General features: G+C 33.5%; 1 protein-coding gene across 2 annotated transcripts; it reads right to left on the bottom strand.

Annotated features, from left to right (window-relative positions):
• Positions 1-1,206: 1,206 nt before the first annotated feature.
• On the bottom strand, positions 1,207-18,640 carry LOC132733084 (emerin homolog 1-like). 2 transcript variants are annotated; one of them, XM_060719679.1, is made up of 6 exons: positions 18,503-18,640; positions 11,914-12,029; positions 7,032-7,121; positions 6,601-6,652; positions 4,573-4,713; positions 1,207-3,067 (listed from the first exon to the last, which is right to left on the bottom strand). In XM_060719679.1, the coding sequence occupies exons 2-6, from the start codon at positions 11,996-11,998 to the stop codon at positions 2,878-2,880; spliced, it is 558 nt and encodes a 185-aa protein (XP_060575662.1). In that variant the 5' UTR covers positions 11,999-12,029; positions 18,503-18,640; the 3' UTR covers positions 1,207-2,877. The 2 variants fall into 2 exon arrangements, with proteins under 2 accessions (XP_060575662.1, XP_060575663.1); XM_060719680.1 differs by having other exon boundaries at positions 6,601-6,649.
• Between the last annotated feature and the right edge of the window lie 17 nt (positions 18,641-18,657).

The following is an 18,657-nucleotide window of genomic DNA, read 5'->3' as shown; positions in this document are numbered from 1 at the left end:
TTTGTTTTCAATAATACAATGCTCACTGGGCATATACTTCATTGATTAAAATAAAATAAGTGAAATTAAGTCAATCGCAGGGTAAGTTTTCAACTTTTTAAAACAGTAATATAGAACTCAAACCTTTTTTTTTTAAAAAGAAAATCGAATTCTACCCTCCTAACTCCCCTCTATATTACCCAATTTTGTATTGGAATTCTTTGCAGTCTTCATCGAGATATTCTTTCCGTCGTGGGTTCTGGTGTTGCCAAAACATGCAATGCGTATGAAGAAAATGTCACTTAACGGACTCAAAATACAGAGATTTTACGAAATCTCACCACAGACCGATGATTAACATTCGAACAAATCCTGATTTAAACATTTATTGAGATTTTGGCTAAAACTGCTCAAAATTCCATTTGAGCTCCATATGTGCTGAAGAGATCCATAAGTGTATGATATAAAAAAAATTAGCATCACCTTCATAAATATACTTTATTCTTTTGAGTATTATTGTGTAAAAAGAATTGAGTATCATTCTGCAATAAAAACTATTATCCGAAATAGACACATTTTCACGAGACGAGCTTGAATAACATAGTATCCATAAAGAAAAATTAAAGACATTCGGCTTACGAAAGGTGTTGATAATACAAGGTGTATATTACACGCAGATATGGTGGGAAGGCCTTACTTGTTTTGATTTATTCATGTGCCGTTCAATCATTCCCTTTTTATGCCATCATGCATTGTGTTGCAACTTTCTAGTTTATACAAAAATAGTATTATTTTTAGTTTTTATTACCCTAATTTTACAAAATTACCGTTTATAGTAAGGGCTATGTCTGCATTCTCACTTTCAGTTACTTGTGACTCTTAGGCCAGCCTAAATCACTATTTTATCTTGTAAAGTGTTCACTAATTTTTTTATTCAATTTTTATGAAATCCATGTTAATCTCGAGGTACTTATCTGGTCTCCCATCTCTAATAATTCCTGATCATACATATAACTGTATAAGACCACACTTTAAGAAAGTTGTCAGCACAAAGACACTAGATAATCTACAATTTACATCGGCAAATATTATGGAAGAGCGCAGAGTATTTTCCTCCAATATTTGTGATTTTATTGAATACCTCACAACAAGAAGTACTGCCTTTGGGTAATGCAATATCATGAGTTTGTATATAAGAAGAGGGACTACAATAATAAGTGACAAATCTTTTCATTTACAATGTTTATGTAACTCAACATTCAAATAGCTGTATGAAAGTCCTAAACAAGTTACATATGAATATTTCAGTTTACAATGTTTAGTTAACATATAAATTTTGAGTTACATATGAAAGTCCTAAACAAGTTATATATGGTAATAATCATTCAGAAAATATTCATGTATACTGTAGTGTACAGATTATTCACTTCATGTATATAAGATCTAAGGCTCTGAATCACAAAAAACTACTATATGTGCTGTAACCTAAAGCTACCAGAATTACTGTTAGATGATATTATTGCCACCAATGTGCTTAGATAGTGCATACTATGCTCTGTAAATATGTTGTGTAATATATTTTTTGCGTGGACTGGAAGCCAAAAAGCAAATAAATTTTGTCATTGTCGAAGAAGCTGCCCAAAAAAGGTAAAAAATGATATTCAAGGTATACAGGACATAAACAAAGCTTTTGCCTCTGCCCCAAAAGACAGGTAATATTATTCAATTAAATTATACAGAATTTGGGGAACTCTCTGACTGAAAAAGGTGTATCTGTAAAAGAAGCGATTGAAATTTGATATGATACAACAGGACAAAATGCTTCTTGTAAAGACTGCAGGCTATGTTTAGTTGTGGACTAATAACAAAACTATGTGAGCATTAATGAGATAAATTATGGCACTTTGCTTAATTCATTATCAATGTCCTCTATTCAAAGCAAATACTAATTTAGAACTGCATAAGCAAGAAGATATCTTAAAGAGTACAAAATCTTCCTTCAATCATCTAATACAGGCAGAAATTATAAAAAAAACAACAACATATATGTAAAATTAATCAAAAATGACATCAAAATCCTTCAAATTATAAAACACATTAAAGAAACTCTTGCAAGCAACAATAACAAAACAAAAATATTTCAGCACTTTTTTCCATCTATACCAGTGAATGTTGAATCTAAGTCATTGAAAGTAGCTTAGCTTGATCATTCTGAATTATTATACATGTACAGATTACACATTTTTATAAAATCAAGATTTACACATTAATAAGAATGACAAAAAAAAACAAAACAACTGTCAAATCAAATAAATTAGATATATTTGGTCCCTAAATCAGAGAAATTGATAAGCTGCAGGATATATAAGTGATTAAGAATAGAGAAAAATAAAGAATCCCTAAAAAATGCACAAAAAGACAAAATTGAAAATGTTGCAGGCTCAGTTTGATTGAGCTTGTTCATGAATGGTAATGGAAATGCAAGTTACCGTCCACGCCCCCTAGCACCTGCTAAAGCAGTATTCAACAAGAAGTTTGACTATAAAATTTCTTAACAAAGCAAATACAGGGCATACAATTAAAAGCAATCTTTTATAACAGCAATAGAACTTATATCATCTCATCAAATTCAGATATTTAAAACTTATTATGATATAGATATTCCTATCAATTTTCAAAAATTGAGGTCATAACCGATATTGAACCTAAGGCAACCTAAATTGTTGCAGTCCTACTAAATATTAATACATATCTATTAATGGCAAGCAGCACACAGGAGGAAAAAAATGCAGAATAGCATTATGGTCACATAACAATGCATTCAAGAAAAACTCCCATTCACTGATAAATTACGTTCTTTGTTTTAACAAAATCTCATAAAAGCTGAATTATTGTTTTTCACACAGAATCATCGAAAGTCAATGGTATTTTATTTTCTGCTGAAGGGTTCATGTTGATAATTACCAAATAAACAAGAAATGCTACGATAACTACAAACAGTAGTTTAATCCACATAGAGATGCCCCCTTTACTCTGTTTCTCTGTTGTCTTGGGTTTAGTTGCACTTGTGGGTCCATCACCTTGTTGACTGAAATTAACAAATTTACAGAACAGACTTTACAAAAATAACATAAAACAAGAGGATCATAATGGCCCTTAATTGCCCACCTGAATGAAGTTTAAAGGTATTTCTATTTATAGCTCTGGCAACCATCTCATTCAGCAGACCAGAAAAATGACATTGTTAGTAAAAAACCTGCCCAATGATCATTTCTGTAGAGTTTCATCAAAATCTATTGTGCAGCTGAGGACAAAATGCCATTTAACATTTTATCTATTTTTAGCACTGGCTACCAAACAGTTATGTAAAAGATGCCATTTAAAGATTTTTCCATTTTAAGTTATGGTGGTGATCTTGTTACAATTTAGCAATTTTTGGAGGGGACACTCAAAGGATCATTCCTGTATAGTTTCATCACCATTGGTGTAGGGGTTTAGGAGAAAATGTTGTTTTGATAAAGTGTCAAAGGCTGACCACAGATGTTGGACACAGAGGCATCACAATGACTCAACTAGGTGAGCTCAAAGAAATTAAAAGAATATCAATTTCCTTTGACATAAATCTACCTTCAGCATAAATCGAGGGCTATATCTTAATGTGAAAGGTTTTACCATAACTTTGCCTTTGAATTTTTTTTTGTCCAATAGGATTTCAAATTAATTAAAACATATTTACTTCAGTAAATTGGCTAGCTATTAATCAGTCTAGTAAATAGAAGGTTAATAAATAAATTTCAAACAATTTGTGTGTGTTCATTTGTAAATGCTTACTTATAAACACGAACCAGCATTTACTCATCAACAATCAAACCTTCTTTTTCTAGGCTCAAGCCAACAGTGGTAATATCAAAGGGAAGTAACTACCTCAGACTGTTTTTCATCTGGCATAACTTACATATTAAATCCAATTTTAACAACATTAAGCATGGAGACTACACCATTCAAGTAGGCTGTAATTACTCCCCTTTGATAATTTAATGGGAAATATAAAAACCATAATTCATTGGAATGCCGATTAGAAAGCTCATATAAATCAAATGAACTTTGTCGCATTCTATACAGACAATTTAAAACAACAAAACAAAAAAAAACTTATTTTTAATTTTTTTTTTTTTTAAAATGCATTTCTGTACTGGGTCACCGCATTTAAGGGACTTCAGTAGCCCCTTTTTTTAGTAGAATTTTTTGAAGGGGATTTTTAAAATAACAATTTTGGGTAAATTTAATTCTTTTAAACAATAATTTTTTAGAAAGAAATTTAAAAAAACTTTTAATATTTTTTTCAATTTTCGGGTTTTTTCTTTTTTTTTTTTCTTTTAAGTATGAAAATTAAAATGACTGTAAAGGACAGGGCTTTTTCAAGATTCAGGTTTTTTTAAACAATTTGGAATAATTTTTTGACAATTTTTCAAAACTTTTCCACAAACTTTGGTTGGAAAAAGGACAAATTCAGTTCTTTGACATTTAAAAAATTTTTATTTGGGGGAGAAAAAATACAGAAAATTTCAAGGTAGTAAATAATTTTAAACTTACCTTGGCACATTTCTGCGTGTAGCTGTTGTTGGGGTGGCTACTCTGGCCTGTGTCACCGGTGTATAACTCTGATTCTGTGTAACAGGTGTACTAGTATATTGGGGACCGGGAGCTGGTCTTGGCACACTCTGTGTATGTTGTCTACAAAAAACAGGAAATCACGTCAGTAAAAAAATCAAATTTTTTCATCAATTAACAAAGATGTGCTACAAAAATATCTATGCTGGACACGGACAGGATTTGGATTATTCATCCTAATGTCTGAAGTAACATAAAAACATAGCAGCAACAAATAAAACAACTGTGTATGGATCAGTAAATAAAGAATTTTTTTATTAATTCTTATATATCTTTGTCAAATCATAAGAATTTTGGTGGAAAATAAACTTTGCTGAAAAAATAATACACAAGTCGGGTGAAGAGGGCCATGATGTCCCTGAAATCGCTCACCTGTATATAGGTCCCTGGGTCAAGGCCAATTTTAAACCAGGGGCTTTTATTTGAACAAACTTGGTAGACACCCATTAGAAGATGTTTCATGATAAATATCTAAGCTCTAGCTCTTTGGGGTTTTTATAAGAAGATTTTTTAAGTTTTTATTATATACATAGGGAAAAACAATGACCCCCCCCCCCTAGAAGGGGCCAATTTTGACCCCAGGGCTTTTATTTGAACAAACTTGGTAGACACTCACTAGATTCTTCATGATTAGTATCTAAACTCTAGCCCTTTGGGTTTTTTAAAATAAGATTTTTTAAGTTTTTACTATATACAAATAAGGAAAATCAATGACCCCCCGGGATGAGGCCAATTTTCACCCCAGGGCATTTATTTGAACAAACTTGGTAGACACTGACTAGATGATGTTTCATGCCAAATATTTAAGCTCTAGCTCTTGCTGTTTTCTTTCGGTTGCCATGGCAACCAGAGTTCTGCTTGGAATTAAATTCTTTGAACAATTTTTAAAATTCTCCCAAATGAACATTCCTGTAAAATTTGGATGAAATTGGCTTAGTGGTTTATCAGGAGATGTCGTTTAAAGTATAAGTTTATGGACAGACGCCGGACGAAAAGCGATCACAAAAGCTCACCATGTCATTTTGTGACAGGTGAGCTATTAAACAACAGGAAGCACTGCAATGCGACGAAAACCAGGTTTTCAACGACCAAGTATTGATGTGACTGGTATTAGGAATGAAATATGGCAGTGAAGAAAAAATGATGCTGTTGTTTGCACCAACACAGAAAGTTGGTTTCAATAGTTCAAAATAAAATTATACCAGATATTTGAGTAATAATGCCAGGCTGTATTTTCAAGTAAGCTACACACATGCCAATTTAAGTACGAATAGGTCAAAGTGTACTAAAGTTACAGAGTAGAAGCTTAAAATTCTATTGTAAACAAGCGACCTTGACCTTGCTCCAAGATATCTAAGAAGCAATCTGAAGCTGCCGCTTGATATAGCTACCCACATACCAAGTTTGGCGTCAACAGGCCAAAGCAAACTCAAGTTATTGATCAGAAAACCAAAAGTTGATGCCTGCCTGCCGACTTCAGCATTACAATAACCGGTTTTTGTTGAAAACCTGGTTAATAAGAAAACCCCACGATACCTCTAATCTACAGATCTGCTTTATTTATTCAAATAAGTGTTCTGTTTGTTTCCCGATCTTCTATTTTTAGAAACCAACGTCACTCACTTGTTATAAATAGCTCTCGGGATGCTGTTTTGAAGAAGAATTAACAGTGATATGATGCACAAGAGGAAATAACTGAAATACTCTGTTGAAACAACACAGAATTGTTTTTCCATCAGAAGATAAAAGCTGAATACTGCATTAAAGGGTTATTATAAGTGTCTTAGTCTATATAATACCTGTATTTACCTCTGATAGATTTTACTAGAAAGTATCACACCTGGTGCTTCATGCCCTTGAGAGATCCTGGTCTAGTAAAATCTTCTCGAGTTAAAATACAAGTTCCAGATCAAGACACTATCTATACTAGTACATTAAGTATTTTAATACCTGTAATTAAACTGTACTTCTTCCTCTTCTACTTCTTCTTCGTCCTCCTCTTCTTCAAATAAACAAAATTTATTTTGAATTATATATATTTATTTTTATACAGATTATCATTCCTACACCTCAGAAATATGAAGGGCCACATACGTCCAGCTATAAACATTATGATATAGGTATAGATAAGTTATTAACAATCATATGGAAATAGAAACAATGCATGTATAATGTAACAGATATAAGTAAAAACTGTTATTATATACATAGAAGTACAGTTTCTGTAACATTATGTTTCTGCAGCAACCCTAACAAATTAAGTTAAAAGCTGGGAAACATTTTTTTACATCAATTAAAAGGATTAAGCTTACAATGTAGCTATATGTTGTATTTGATGTCGAGTTATACACATGTATACAGTTAAATTTCTAGTAACTTACCCTCAGATTCTTCTGTCTCAGAATGTGGGGGAACACCTCCTGCAGCTATCACTTTGCTCAATTTCTTCTCATAAAATAATCTTGTAGAAGCTACAATAAAACAATTTACATATTATATAAATACTATCTTATATATTGTTGTTAGAGTTGGGTACCGCCAGAAAGAAAATACCACGGTATACCATGTTTTTTCCCTAAAAAACCACGGTATAAACCACGGTATACCACGAATTTTCATTCTACGCCATTAATTTTTATCTCTAAAATAAGTATCAAGGTACAGTACAGCTCAAGCAATTTTTCCACTTTCCGCTCAGTCACCGCGGACACGTTTAACGGCGAGCGGGAAATCGCGGGGGAAATACTATAGTAGCCACAGTGACAAATCACCGCGGACGGGTAGTAAAAAAACCCCGCAATCCGCGGTGGAAAATCACAGAGATTTGCCGTGATTAATTTGCATATATATGTAAACGTTCCCGTAAATGTACAACGTAGTCCTCTAAAAAAAAATCAATAACACTTAATTGTTGATTTTAATTAATAAAATTATTGAATAAGCTCTGCGAAATTAATGTACATTTACCAAAATCACAAAAAAAATTAGTGAAAAAGGTTTCAAGAAAACGGAAAAACGAAATATTAACGAAATCGGTCAACATTTTCGAGAAAATTAAACAAAGCTTTTTAAATATTTTTTTAACAATTTGAATAAGAAAAGTTCTATATTAATTCAATGTTCGTGCGCACGATACATTTTTATCACTCGAAAATATATCCATTGATTAAAGGCCGTGATGTATGATTTACAAATGTAAGAATTGTGTTTTTTCTTTATTATGTGTTTTTTCTTTATTAATCATTCCCATTTTTAAGTGATATTGAGTTTTGTGTAATAAATATTTCAATAGAAGTTAAATGAATATCCTGTTGTTTGTCTCTATTCACCCATATTACATATGTTGGAATAAAAGGATGAACAAATGTCGTCTATATATATAAACAGGTTTATGTCAACCCATACTTTCATAGTGATTTGATTGTTCTTTTATTTCATTTCATTGGTTCAACTCCGATATTTAATTGAACTTATTTTGAAAGCTGTGCTTTGATAAACATTAGATAAAAAAAGATAAAGCAATTTTCCCCAGTTACCTGACGGCCACACGTCCCAATGGTTAATTCCGTTCTCCCTCATGAAATCCCGGGCCATCTTTGACTTGTGTTTTGGATCGTTGTCCATTTGAAGTCTATGTCCGTTTGGAAAAACAGATCCAATGAATGGCAACGCAGCATCTCGGAGAATCATTTCTGTAAAAAATGTCTTCTCCATAATACCTTCAAAAATAACCAATTTTGATTTGCCTCTGCGGCTAATTCCACCCCATACATGAACTTTTAAAGGATGTTTAGGTTTGGGTATAGTCTCTCTAGGAGTGTCTTTACACCTGTACATCACTTGTTTATTTTGATGCAACTGCACAGAACACTCGTCCGTGAATATTATATCACAAAGTGTGTCATTTGAATTAACTAAAGTTTGGCAAAAGTGTATCCTCTTTTCTTTGTTCGTATCCCTGACAAGCTGTCCGTATCTTGGGGAAGCACTTGTGTAGCCAACTGCACTTATTATTCGCTTAGTTGTTGATAAGGATAACTCGTAGCCGTCACTTTTCAAAGTTTTGTGTACATTCGTGGCAGATTGCTGGGGATTTTCACGTAAGGTCTTTTCAACGATTTCTGCGTCTCGAACACAAACTTTCTTAAATATCCCCTTTTTTGAATTTATCACTCCTGGCACAAAATAGCCGGAAATATACTGTTTACACCAGTAATTTACTTGCTGTCTACAAATTCTATGTCCCTGGCTATTAAGATGTTTAACAATACTGAAAGTCTTAAGTCCCTGTTCTTGTAATCTTATAATTTCTAATTTCAAATTATGAGAAATTTTCCCCATTTTCCAGTAAATGAAAGTACATGTAATAAGCTCTGTGCAAGGTAAGTTTTGTGTAAGGTAAGTGGTATACCTATATATATATATACATGCAAGGCCGGTGGTGTCAAACAGGAATATTGTGTATATATGTCAATATGAATACATGTACACGCACCTTGTGTATTCCATGTAAAACATGTCATACTGAAAAGGGGGAACATTTGTTGACACATACAGTATAGAAATCACAAAATAACAAAATCACAGGGTGACATTATTTTGACATGTTCTATATATATGAAAGAAATGACCTTGCACCAGTTTGAAAAAAAAAGTTATCCAAAAAATTATATATATATATATATATATTGCTGTTTTGAATTAATGTGTTTATTCTACGTTATTACTTTATCGAATGACAGGTAAAACGATATAAATATACATGAACATCTATCTTGCCGGTTCATACTGACCTATAACAAAAAAATACTCAATTGTAATTTATAATTGTAAAATCTGTATCTCTGAAGAACAATTCAATATGAGAGCGTATGGCGCGTGCATGAATGCGAAATTTTATTCCGTTCACGTGCTGCATTTGTTTTAAGGTTTGACAAGTTTCATACACATTGAATGTTCATCGGCCCAACAATTTTCCCGTCGTAGATATAGATCGTAAAATATATTTCATAAAGTGTATACTCTTGTGTCATATTAAATAAAAGATATAAAAGCAGTTTGATTACATTCACATTAAGTCGTCAAGTTCATATATTTTCATAATTATTTTTTTTGTATTTCATGATCAATATGTTTAATTAGGTGAATCAGGTATATATATTAATATACGTACCTGGGTGAATAAGTTGTGAAAAATATGAGGAAAATTCACACGCAAATCATTAAATTTTGTAATTATTTGCATACGACAGGTGTCACGTCATTTAAATACATAACATAAAGATTTTCTTCTTTAAAAATGTGTTTGAGTTCGATATATTTTACGTGCGTAGAGTAATAGTAATTAATGCCCCCCGTGTAATAAATAAATAAAGGGTCACCCGAGAGAGCGAAATGCCGCTGCAATATTTCACAGTGATCCGCGGTGACGATATCCCGCAGCGCAAATTTCACCCGATCGCGTGGACGAGCGGAAAGTCACAACTGTCGCAGGGACATCGCGGTGACAATCCACCCGTAAAAAAATCGCGGGGATCGGCGGACTTTGGAAAAATTGCTTGAGCTGTACTGTAGGCTGGTATAGAATTTCAAATATTAAATTTAAGCAGATCTATAAAATACAGATTAATCAAAGCATCATTTAACTTTTTTCAATCAGGTACTTTCGCATGTTGACAATCATAAATTAATTGGGTCATGGATCAGTTCTTGTTGTTTTTTTATTATTACATATTGGTCTCTTTCAACATTTAACAATTGTTATATAAATTGCACAGTTAAAATGGAAAAATAAAATGTTTTTGTTGCTTATTGATTAATAAAATAATAGGTCAAATGCACGATAGCCGATGACAAATATTTATTTGTCGGTTAATTTTATAACAGAGTCCCACCTGCAATTTGTAAATTTTTTATTGCAAGGGCTAAGTATTTAATTAATCTGTGTCAGAAACCAAAACAAACATGTACCCCAAAAGCAAATTAAAATTATCACATAGAAAACAGCTGACCATGTTACTGCTTAATTAATATTCATTAGTTGAACGAACATTACTTTTAATCCAGTTTCTACGCCATTCTATAATTAGTTAATTGCTATGCGCATGCAGTAAGTGCGTGACGTAAGGAAAATCCCTAGCCTGATTGGTCGCTATTTATATAAATACTTAAAATAGTAACACCCTAATTTTATGCAAGGCATGCCCTCATGAATTATCAAATTTTACGATTAGTTTTCGTATCAAATAAGCGATATTTGGACAAGTAAATGTAAGTCGACAATTCTTGCTTCTTCAACTGAGATCATGCAAGTCGACAATTCTGGCTTACATGCGGTAATCGATAAAGCATTCAATTTTTGCTAAGAACTATCGAAGAATGATAACAGTCGGCGAAAGCTGTTTGCAAAAAGGTTAACTCAAAGAAACATTGACATATACAACAGAAAAAGTTTTTTTATTTAGTACATTTTACGGATCTGTAATTGCTTTAAATTAGAGCTAAAAGTACCGGTTTTCCAGGTCTGTACCGCGGTACGTACCACAGATGTCTCGGACCGTGGTTTACCGGTATACCGGTTAAACCGCGCACATCTAATTGTTGTTACTTGTAAATGATAACAACAAATACACAAACAACTCAAGAAAATTGTAAACTGGAATGTTTAACTTTTAAAATGTAATAACTTGGTTATGAAATTATGTAACTTGAAATAAGTAGAAATTTTATCAACTTATATTGTATAAAATCTAATTAAGAAATTACCCATTTACCTTTATCATTACAGACCAAAATAGTAAGCGGATGCCATGATGATTGTTATTATGTGTGAATTTAAGAATTCATGCAGATTTATATATCATTCTGTAATTATATTTCCGTTTCTGTGCAATTCAGTTTAGAATTAACCTTTAACCAACTGGAAATCTTAACAACTTAATTTTACGTTTCTAAAAAATCTCTATTTTGGTTTGATTGCCCCAATTTCAAAATAGTTGAGTTAAAACTTAAGTTTTGTTTGTTTGTTTGTTTCATTTAACGCCTTTTCCCAACAGTATTTCAGTCATATAGGCGGGTAGTTTCCTAACCATCGTTCCTGGAGAGTTACACCAGTACTAGACTACCTTCCTCCGCGCTAAACTACCAAAGCATCTCCCGGGGATCGAACCAACGCCAGAGAGGTAACTGGATTAGAAGTCATCGACTCTAACCCTTCCACCACGGAGGAGGTTAAAAAAAAAATAAAAAAAATTAAGTACTTACAAACAATTGGTCCAACATTGACACCATATTCTATCAGTTGTTCCCTTAATTCATCATCTGTTAAATCAGCAATCTGTGTAGCCATTTTTACACTCTGAATTGTAAAATGGTGTTCTCTGCAAGATTAAAATATCAACTTTGTCTTACTGTATGTAAATTTGTTTGAATAATCAACAATAATCTTTCAATTAGCGAAGAGATCCAATCAAGAAATTTGTCTGATAAATATTTTATCTTAATTATCCATATGAAACTCTTTTTACCCTAATGAAGCATTACACTTCTATATAGGTCTACTAGGCAATGCTATAAAGCCTATATGCCAAATAAAGAAGCCATGGGCATGGTAGTGATCCACAAAAATGATGTGCTTCCCTTTACATTAGTCTACATGAAGCAAATGACTCCAGGGCCAATTTGACCTGAGGGTCATGATTAATATATCTTTATATTGGTTCAAACGATACAGAGTTGACACGATTTTTTTTAATTCATACAAAATGACTTAAATTATTTTAATATGACCTGCATGTGTACAGTGTACATGTAATTAAATTTGCTGAAAGATCTGTGTTTGGGTTTTTACAAATATTCAAGCTATATTGAATCAGGGTATGTTTCACTAAAACTGTACTTTAAATTATTTACCAACTCTCGGCAACTTCATGTCATGTATCAAATGTTCCCACAAAGTTTCATAGAAATCCTATGGAACAGAATTTATTCCATCTGGCTTGATGATATTGGAACTTACATTAAGCTTGGTTCCAAACTTCTTTATGATAATGGAAAATATCATGTATAATTATTACTGATTGCACTTTCATGTAATTGCAACTTTGTGCGTTCCTTTTTGAATAATCTCACTGACATATTTTGATAATGTTTAATTGCATCTTCCTTTAACCCTTTCCCCCATGAGCATATTGTGAAAAATGGCCGTTTTCACTGAAAAGCCTCCTGTTACAAGTTCAAACTGCTATGAAACTATGAAAAATGCTCCAATACTAATCAAACTTGGCACAAATGTTGACTGGACCATTGCCTTTGTAACGACATGCTCCGTCTTAAATTTCCTGTTACCATGGCAACGAGGGGACATCTCAAAATTGCCAAAAATCACTATTTTGCCTCGATTTTTTCCATCAAAATTTATTTCAAAGTGCAGCAACTACTCAAGGGATTGAGATAGAGTCAAAGGCTTTTCAGCGTTGGTTAAACGTTACATTATGATCGACCTGGGGTCATTTTTAGCCTCTCACAAGTCCAAAATTTTCTTGGCGATGAGGGGGACTCCGCCCCCCTTCAAACCCCCCTAACAGAAGGGGGCACATCCCCCTTCTGGCAACCCCCTGATGTATCTTTTGGATGGGGGGCGGCGCCGAAAAAGTGCTCAATTTTTTAAGCAACATTTCTCAAACGAAAACTTATGTTTGGGGCCCAAATAGGACATATTTTCACTATTTCAGGCCTAAAAAAAGGGGGGGGTCGAAAGTGCGTTATTTCGCGTATATATGTGGTGAAGGGTTAACAAACAAGAGCTGTCAGAAGGACAGCGCGCTCGACTTTTTTAGTGCTTGCCTATAAAACAAAACTTTGACAGTTAAGGGCACACAAGACTTTAACTAGGAATTTCTAAGTACAAATCAAGAAACATTTTCACAGAGTTATCTTCTCTTGCTTACAGATAGGTCTCATGATGGCACATAAGAACTCCAACTTCCAAAGTAATATCTCAAATGGTTAGGTCAACAAGTGGACAAGAATGAAAATTTTAACTGAGTTTCTAAGTCAAAAAGGGCCATAATTCAAATAAAATCCTTAACAGAATTACCTTCTCCTGCCCATGTTTGGGACCATGATGGTAAACAAGTATTCCAACTTTCAATTTGATATCTCAACCAGTTCAGTCAAAAAGTTGACTGGTACAAAAAACTTAACCAAGATTCTAAGTCGATAAAAGGCCTTAATTTTTAAAACAAATCCCTGACAGAGTTACCTTCTCTTGCGTACAGATGGGGGTAATGATGTGAAATAGCATTAAAAGTTTCAAAGCAATATCTCAAAGGGTTAAGGCAATAAGTGGATTTTACCCATATTCAATGTATTTTCTAAGTCAAAAAGGGGCATAATTCTGTCAAAAACCTTGACAGAGTTATGTCCTCTTGTCTGTTGATGAAGGTCGTGATGGTAAACAAGTATGGTCAGTTTCAAAGCAATACCTCCAATGGTTTTGAAATAAAGTGAGGTGGTACAAAAAACTTAACCAAGCTCAATACACTTTCTAAGTCAAAAAAGGGCCATAATTCTGTCAAAAACCTTGACAGAGTTATGTACTCTTGTCTGTAGATGGAGGTTATGATGGTGAACAAGTATGGTAAGTTTCAAAGCCATACTTGTAATACTTCTGAAATAAAGTGGGGTGGTACGAAAAACTTAACCAAGGTGTGACGCCAACGCCGACGCCGACGCCGGGGCGAGTAGGATAGCTCCCCTTTTCATAGAAAAGTCGAGCTAAAAATGATGAAAAACTTTGGAATCCCCTAAAAACTAGTTTTTCCATGTTAACATGTCGTATTTCACCTAATTTTGGTGAAAAATTGTTGTTTTGTAACATTTAAAATTTTTTTAGTTAACCCTTTCCCCCATGAGCATATTGTGAAAAATGGCCGTTTTCACTGAAAAGCCTCCTGTTACAAGTTCAAACTGCTATGAAACTATGAAAAATGCTCCAATACTAATCAAACTTGGCACAAATGTTGACTGGACCATTGCCTTTGTAACGACATGCTCCGTCTTAAATTTCCTGTTACCATGGCAACGAGGGGACATCTCAAAATTGCCAAAAATCACTATTTTGCCTCGATTTTTTCCATCAAAATTTATTTCAAAGTGCAGCAACTACTCAAGGGATTGAGATAGAGTCAAATGCTTTTCAGCGTTGGTTAAACGTTACATTATGATCGACCTGGGGTCATTTTTAGCCTCTCACAAGTCCAAAATTTTCTTGGCGATGAGGGGGACTCCGCCCACCTTCAAACCCCCCTAACAGAAGGGGGCACATCCCCCTTCTGGCAACCCCCTGATGTATCTTTTGGATGGGGGGCGGCGCCGAAAAAGTGCTCAATTTTTTAAGCAACATTTCTCAAACGAAAACTTATGTTTGGGGCCCAAATAGGACATTTTTTCACTATTTGAGGCCTAAAAAAGGGGGGGGGGGGTCGAAAGTGCGTTGTTTCGCGTATATATGTGGTAAAGGGTTAAGGACAGCATATTTTGTTCTGTGTTACAAAGAACATTCTTTACAATTAGATGTAAAATGATACGTTCCCATCAATACCTTTAATTTGTTACAAATCAGCCAATTGAAAATTGTCGACACTATTTCACCATTACAATTTTTCACCAAAAATAATTATTTTTGATCAATACTTGGTGAATTTGACGTGTCTTAGCATTTATCAATTACATTCTTCAATATATTCATCGATCACCAGGGACTACCTTGGACTGAAAATTTAGGGAGAAGTGACTTCTCCCTTCAGGAAAAATAGGGAGAAGTTTTGAAATTTAGGGAGAAGTGATCATCAAATCGAGTAATATCATTGGATTTTTTTTCTAATTTTATTTCACAAAATATACATGTACTACTTTATATGTACATGCATATAAAATATACATGTACAGTCGAGACTGTCATATGTGACTTTCCAAGGGATCTTATGAAAAAGGTCACATATGACAGGGAGTCTCTTAATACAGTCTCAAAGAAAATTAAATTTAAGTATCATCTAGCTGTCTATATACCATTGTGACTTAAAGATCCTTTATGTTTTGTGACTGATATTGTTACAGAGTGTATACCACACTTGCAAAAAAATATATATATGGATATAATTATGCAAATAAAACAACTTTCAAACATCAAAGAATATGTAAAATGTGTACTGAAAATATTTGTGCACATTATATTTAATCAATAAATTACATGCATTGATTACTTATTGGAAAATTTAACTTAGAATTTATAGAAAATAAAGTTCTAATTACCTCCCTTTAATGGCCTTTATTTATATTAAATGTTAAATTGGGTGATATCTTTATAAATAATGCTTATTTGAACTTACAATATTGACAAATCTTAATTTGAGCATCATATTTATGAAATAAAACCATGAAAAATTGTGTTACAGGATCTTTCAACATATCCATATCCAAAGCTTTTTCTGGTTTAGTATCAATATTTTTTCCGTATTAATTATGCAGTCATAGAAAGGTAAAAAAAAAAATATGCTGCCTAAAAAATCTTCCGTGGGCACTCTATAATTAAAAAAAAAATCTAACACAAGTCTTTACCAGTTTACTCAGGCCATAATGTACATTACACGAACATCGATTGCGTCATGCTTCCCATAAACAGACGCTACGTCACTTGATACCTGCATTTATACATGTCAACTGTGTAATTGAGATAGAGGTGTGTAGAGTACTAGACTTTGTTTGCTACTGGATTTTTAATTGGATTTAAATTTTTTGGGGCCCTCTGGGGGGTTAAAATAGGTATTTTTTATCTAAATTTAACGGAAAATTTAAAAAGGTGTGAAATCGTTTAAATGAAAAAATCAACCAAACATTCATTGGGACCTGAAAATTGGGGGTCGCTTGTAAACATACGGGAGTCTTTTAATTCAGCCCAAATTTTTTATGGGAAAAAATAGGGTTGGAGTACTGAAACAGGGCGGATAAGACGGGGAGTCTTTTTTAAAATCAGGGGGTCGCAAAAGGCAGTCTCGCCCTGTATAGGGCATGGAAAAATAAAAAAAATGTGTTTTTTGAAAAATCCCCGTTTTAATGAAATTTAATAAGTTTTTAGTTGCCCCCAAAAAATTTTTATTTAAGCATTTGATTTACATCAACACAACATTTTTTAATTATTTTTTTTTAGGTTCAACAGTTTCTGACTCTAACTTTTAAATGCAATTTATTAAGAAGAAAAGTTCTTTAATTCATAATAATTAATATCCAAATTCTATCAATTTACATCAGTTTTAATGATGAATATTACTATCATAAATGTAATGGTGATAACAAACGTATATAGGATATTGTAAATCAAACAGGACATATAGGGGAACTAGTAAATCAAACAGGACATACAGGGGATATTGTAAATAAGACACAAAAAATATACGTTTGAGGTAACTTAATTATCAATTAGCTGTTTTTTTCATGCTTTTATCATCTGCTGCATTCATATCAGGGTCTTTCACAGCTTTAATTTACCGTATAATCAATGCGCTATTTTTAGCGATGTGGATTTCCAAGTGTGAATTCCAAATGTCGCTATGGCCACGCTTCAGCACGTGTGCTAATTACGTCAGATTACACAATTAAATCTGCCTCTAGGCAGTATTATCGAGTGGAGAAATATACATGTCAGACATTTCATAGAGATTTTAGGGCGACTAGAATTTCGCTTTTCAGATCATATAGGGCGAATTGAAAATATTTACGGCGAAGTTTTCACCTGACTTCGCCCTGAACGCAGTCCCTGATCACAAATAAAATGCAATACAACTGCACATCAACGAGGATGACTGAGTGATTGAGAGTGATATTATAGTAACATGTTACAGAAAGCATTAAGCACTTGGCCATAATGCAATTTGCAATAATTAGTCTTTATATTAATACAGCAGGTGTTGCTTTGTAGGTACATGTACATCCTGTTATTTTCAGGCTGACCCCGGTATTTTTGAATGTGGATATCTCAAACAGTTACGTCCTCTTTATTAAACTACCCCAATAAATTACTATTACAACAGACAGCTCGAGTTGTCCTCTGTTGCAGTTCTAAGATCAGCCATGTATAGAGGCGTTTAATTTTAGTCGTCCGTAGCGTTGACATAACAGAAGCCGAAAGAGACAGTCTGGGACATATGGCATAGCTGGCGCCAAGTTACAAATTAAACTTGTCACAGTTCAGAACTGTTCACCTATTTATAGGAGAAGATGTGTAAGTTGGCCCGAAAAGCTTCAGATTCAGTTTGAGCCGCCAATATTGGTATTCCGAGGATCCTGGTTCAAGTCCCGGTCAGGCTGCCACATTTTTCTTCATCCCTGTGAACATTTCGCACCCAAAACAGGGGACCTTGATTACATATAGCTCAGAGCTTATTTTTAATAACAACTGCAAAAAGTGACAAGTAAGCTGACATTTACATTGATCTGTAACTGTGAAATTCAAGGGCGAATTTCAATACAGCAGGGGAGTATGTTATGGTTCGGTTCAGAACTGTTCACTAGGTGAGAGAAGATGTGTAGGCGGCTGGATAGCTCAGTCAGTAGAGCCGCGGTACAATATTCCGAGGGTCCCGGGTTCGAGTCCCGGTTAGGCTGCACATTTTTCTCACCCTGTGACAAACTTAAATATACACAATATGTGATAGATAAGTTCCTTGGGGTGTCTTAGGTGATGGAAAATATTATGCAGTTTAGGCCTGCACCTTTTGATTTCCAATTTATGAAAATATTTGTAACTTTAATTATCAAGAAAATATTAGATCTAATTCTAAACATTATAAATTACCTATTTAACGACTTATTTTCCACGGCAGCCTTTTCCACACAATGATTTCACAGGTAGCCCCGAAGTATCAAACAATAAATATTTTTTTATTTTTTCAACTTTCTGTTTCAGTGCCTTGCTAAACCAATCAAAACAAAGTACGGAAGATAACGCGG

The sequence above is a fragment of the Ruditapes philippinarum genome, unplaced genomic scaffold (assembly GCF_026571515.1).
Source record: "Ruditapes philippinarum isolate M1 unplaced genomic scaffold, ASM2657151v2 ctg5992_1_1_1_1, whole genome shotgun sequence".
Classification (NCBI taxonomy): Eukaryota; Metazoa; Mollusca; class Bivalvia; order Venerida; family Veneridae; genus Ruditapes; species Ruditapes philippinarum.
Note: the sequence above shows the minus strand (reverse complement) of the source record. Positions and strands in the feature narration are given on the sequence as shown.

What these genes read in the sequence shown, in the direction of transcription:
- LOC132733084 (XM_060719679.1), bottom strand. Translation starts at nt 11,998, where the DNA reads ATGGCTACACAGATTGCTGATTTAACAGATGATGAATTAAGGGAACAA. An exon ending in CAATGTTGGACCAATTGTTT is followed by an intron (nt 7,122 to 11,913) that starts GTAAGTACTTAA and finishes GTTTTATTGTAG; the next exon opens with CTTCTACAAGATTATTTTAT. An exon ending in TGAGACAGAAGAATCTGAGG is followed by an intron (nt 6,653 to 7,031) that starts GTAAGTTACTAG and finishes GTTTATTTGAAG; the next exon opens with AAGAGGAGGACGAAGAAGAA.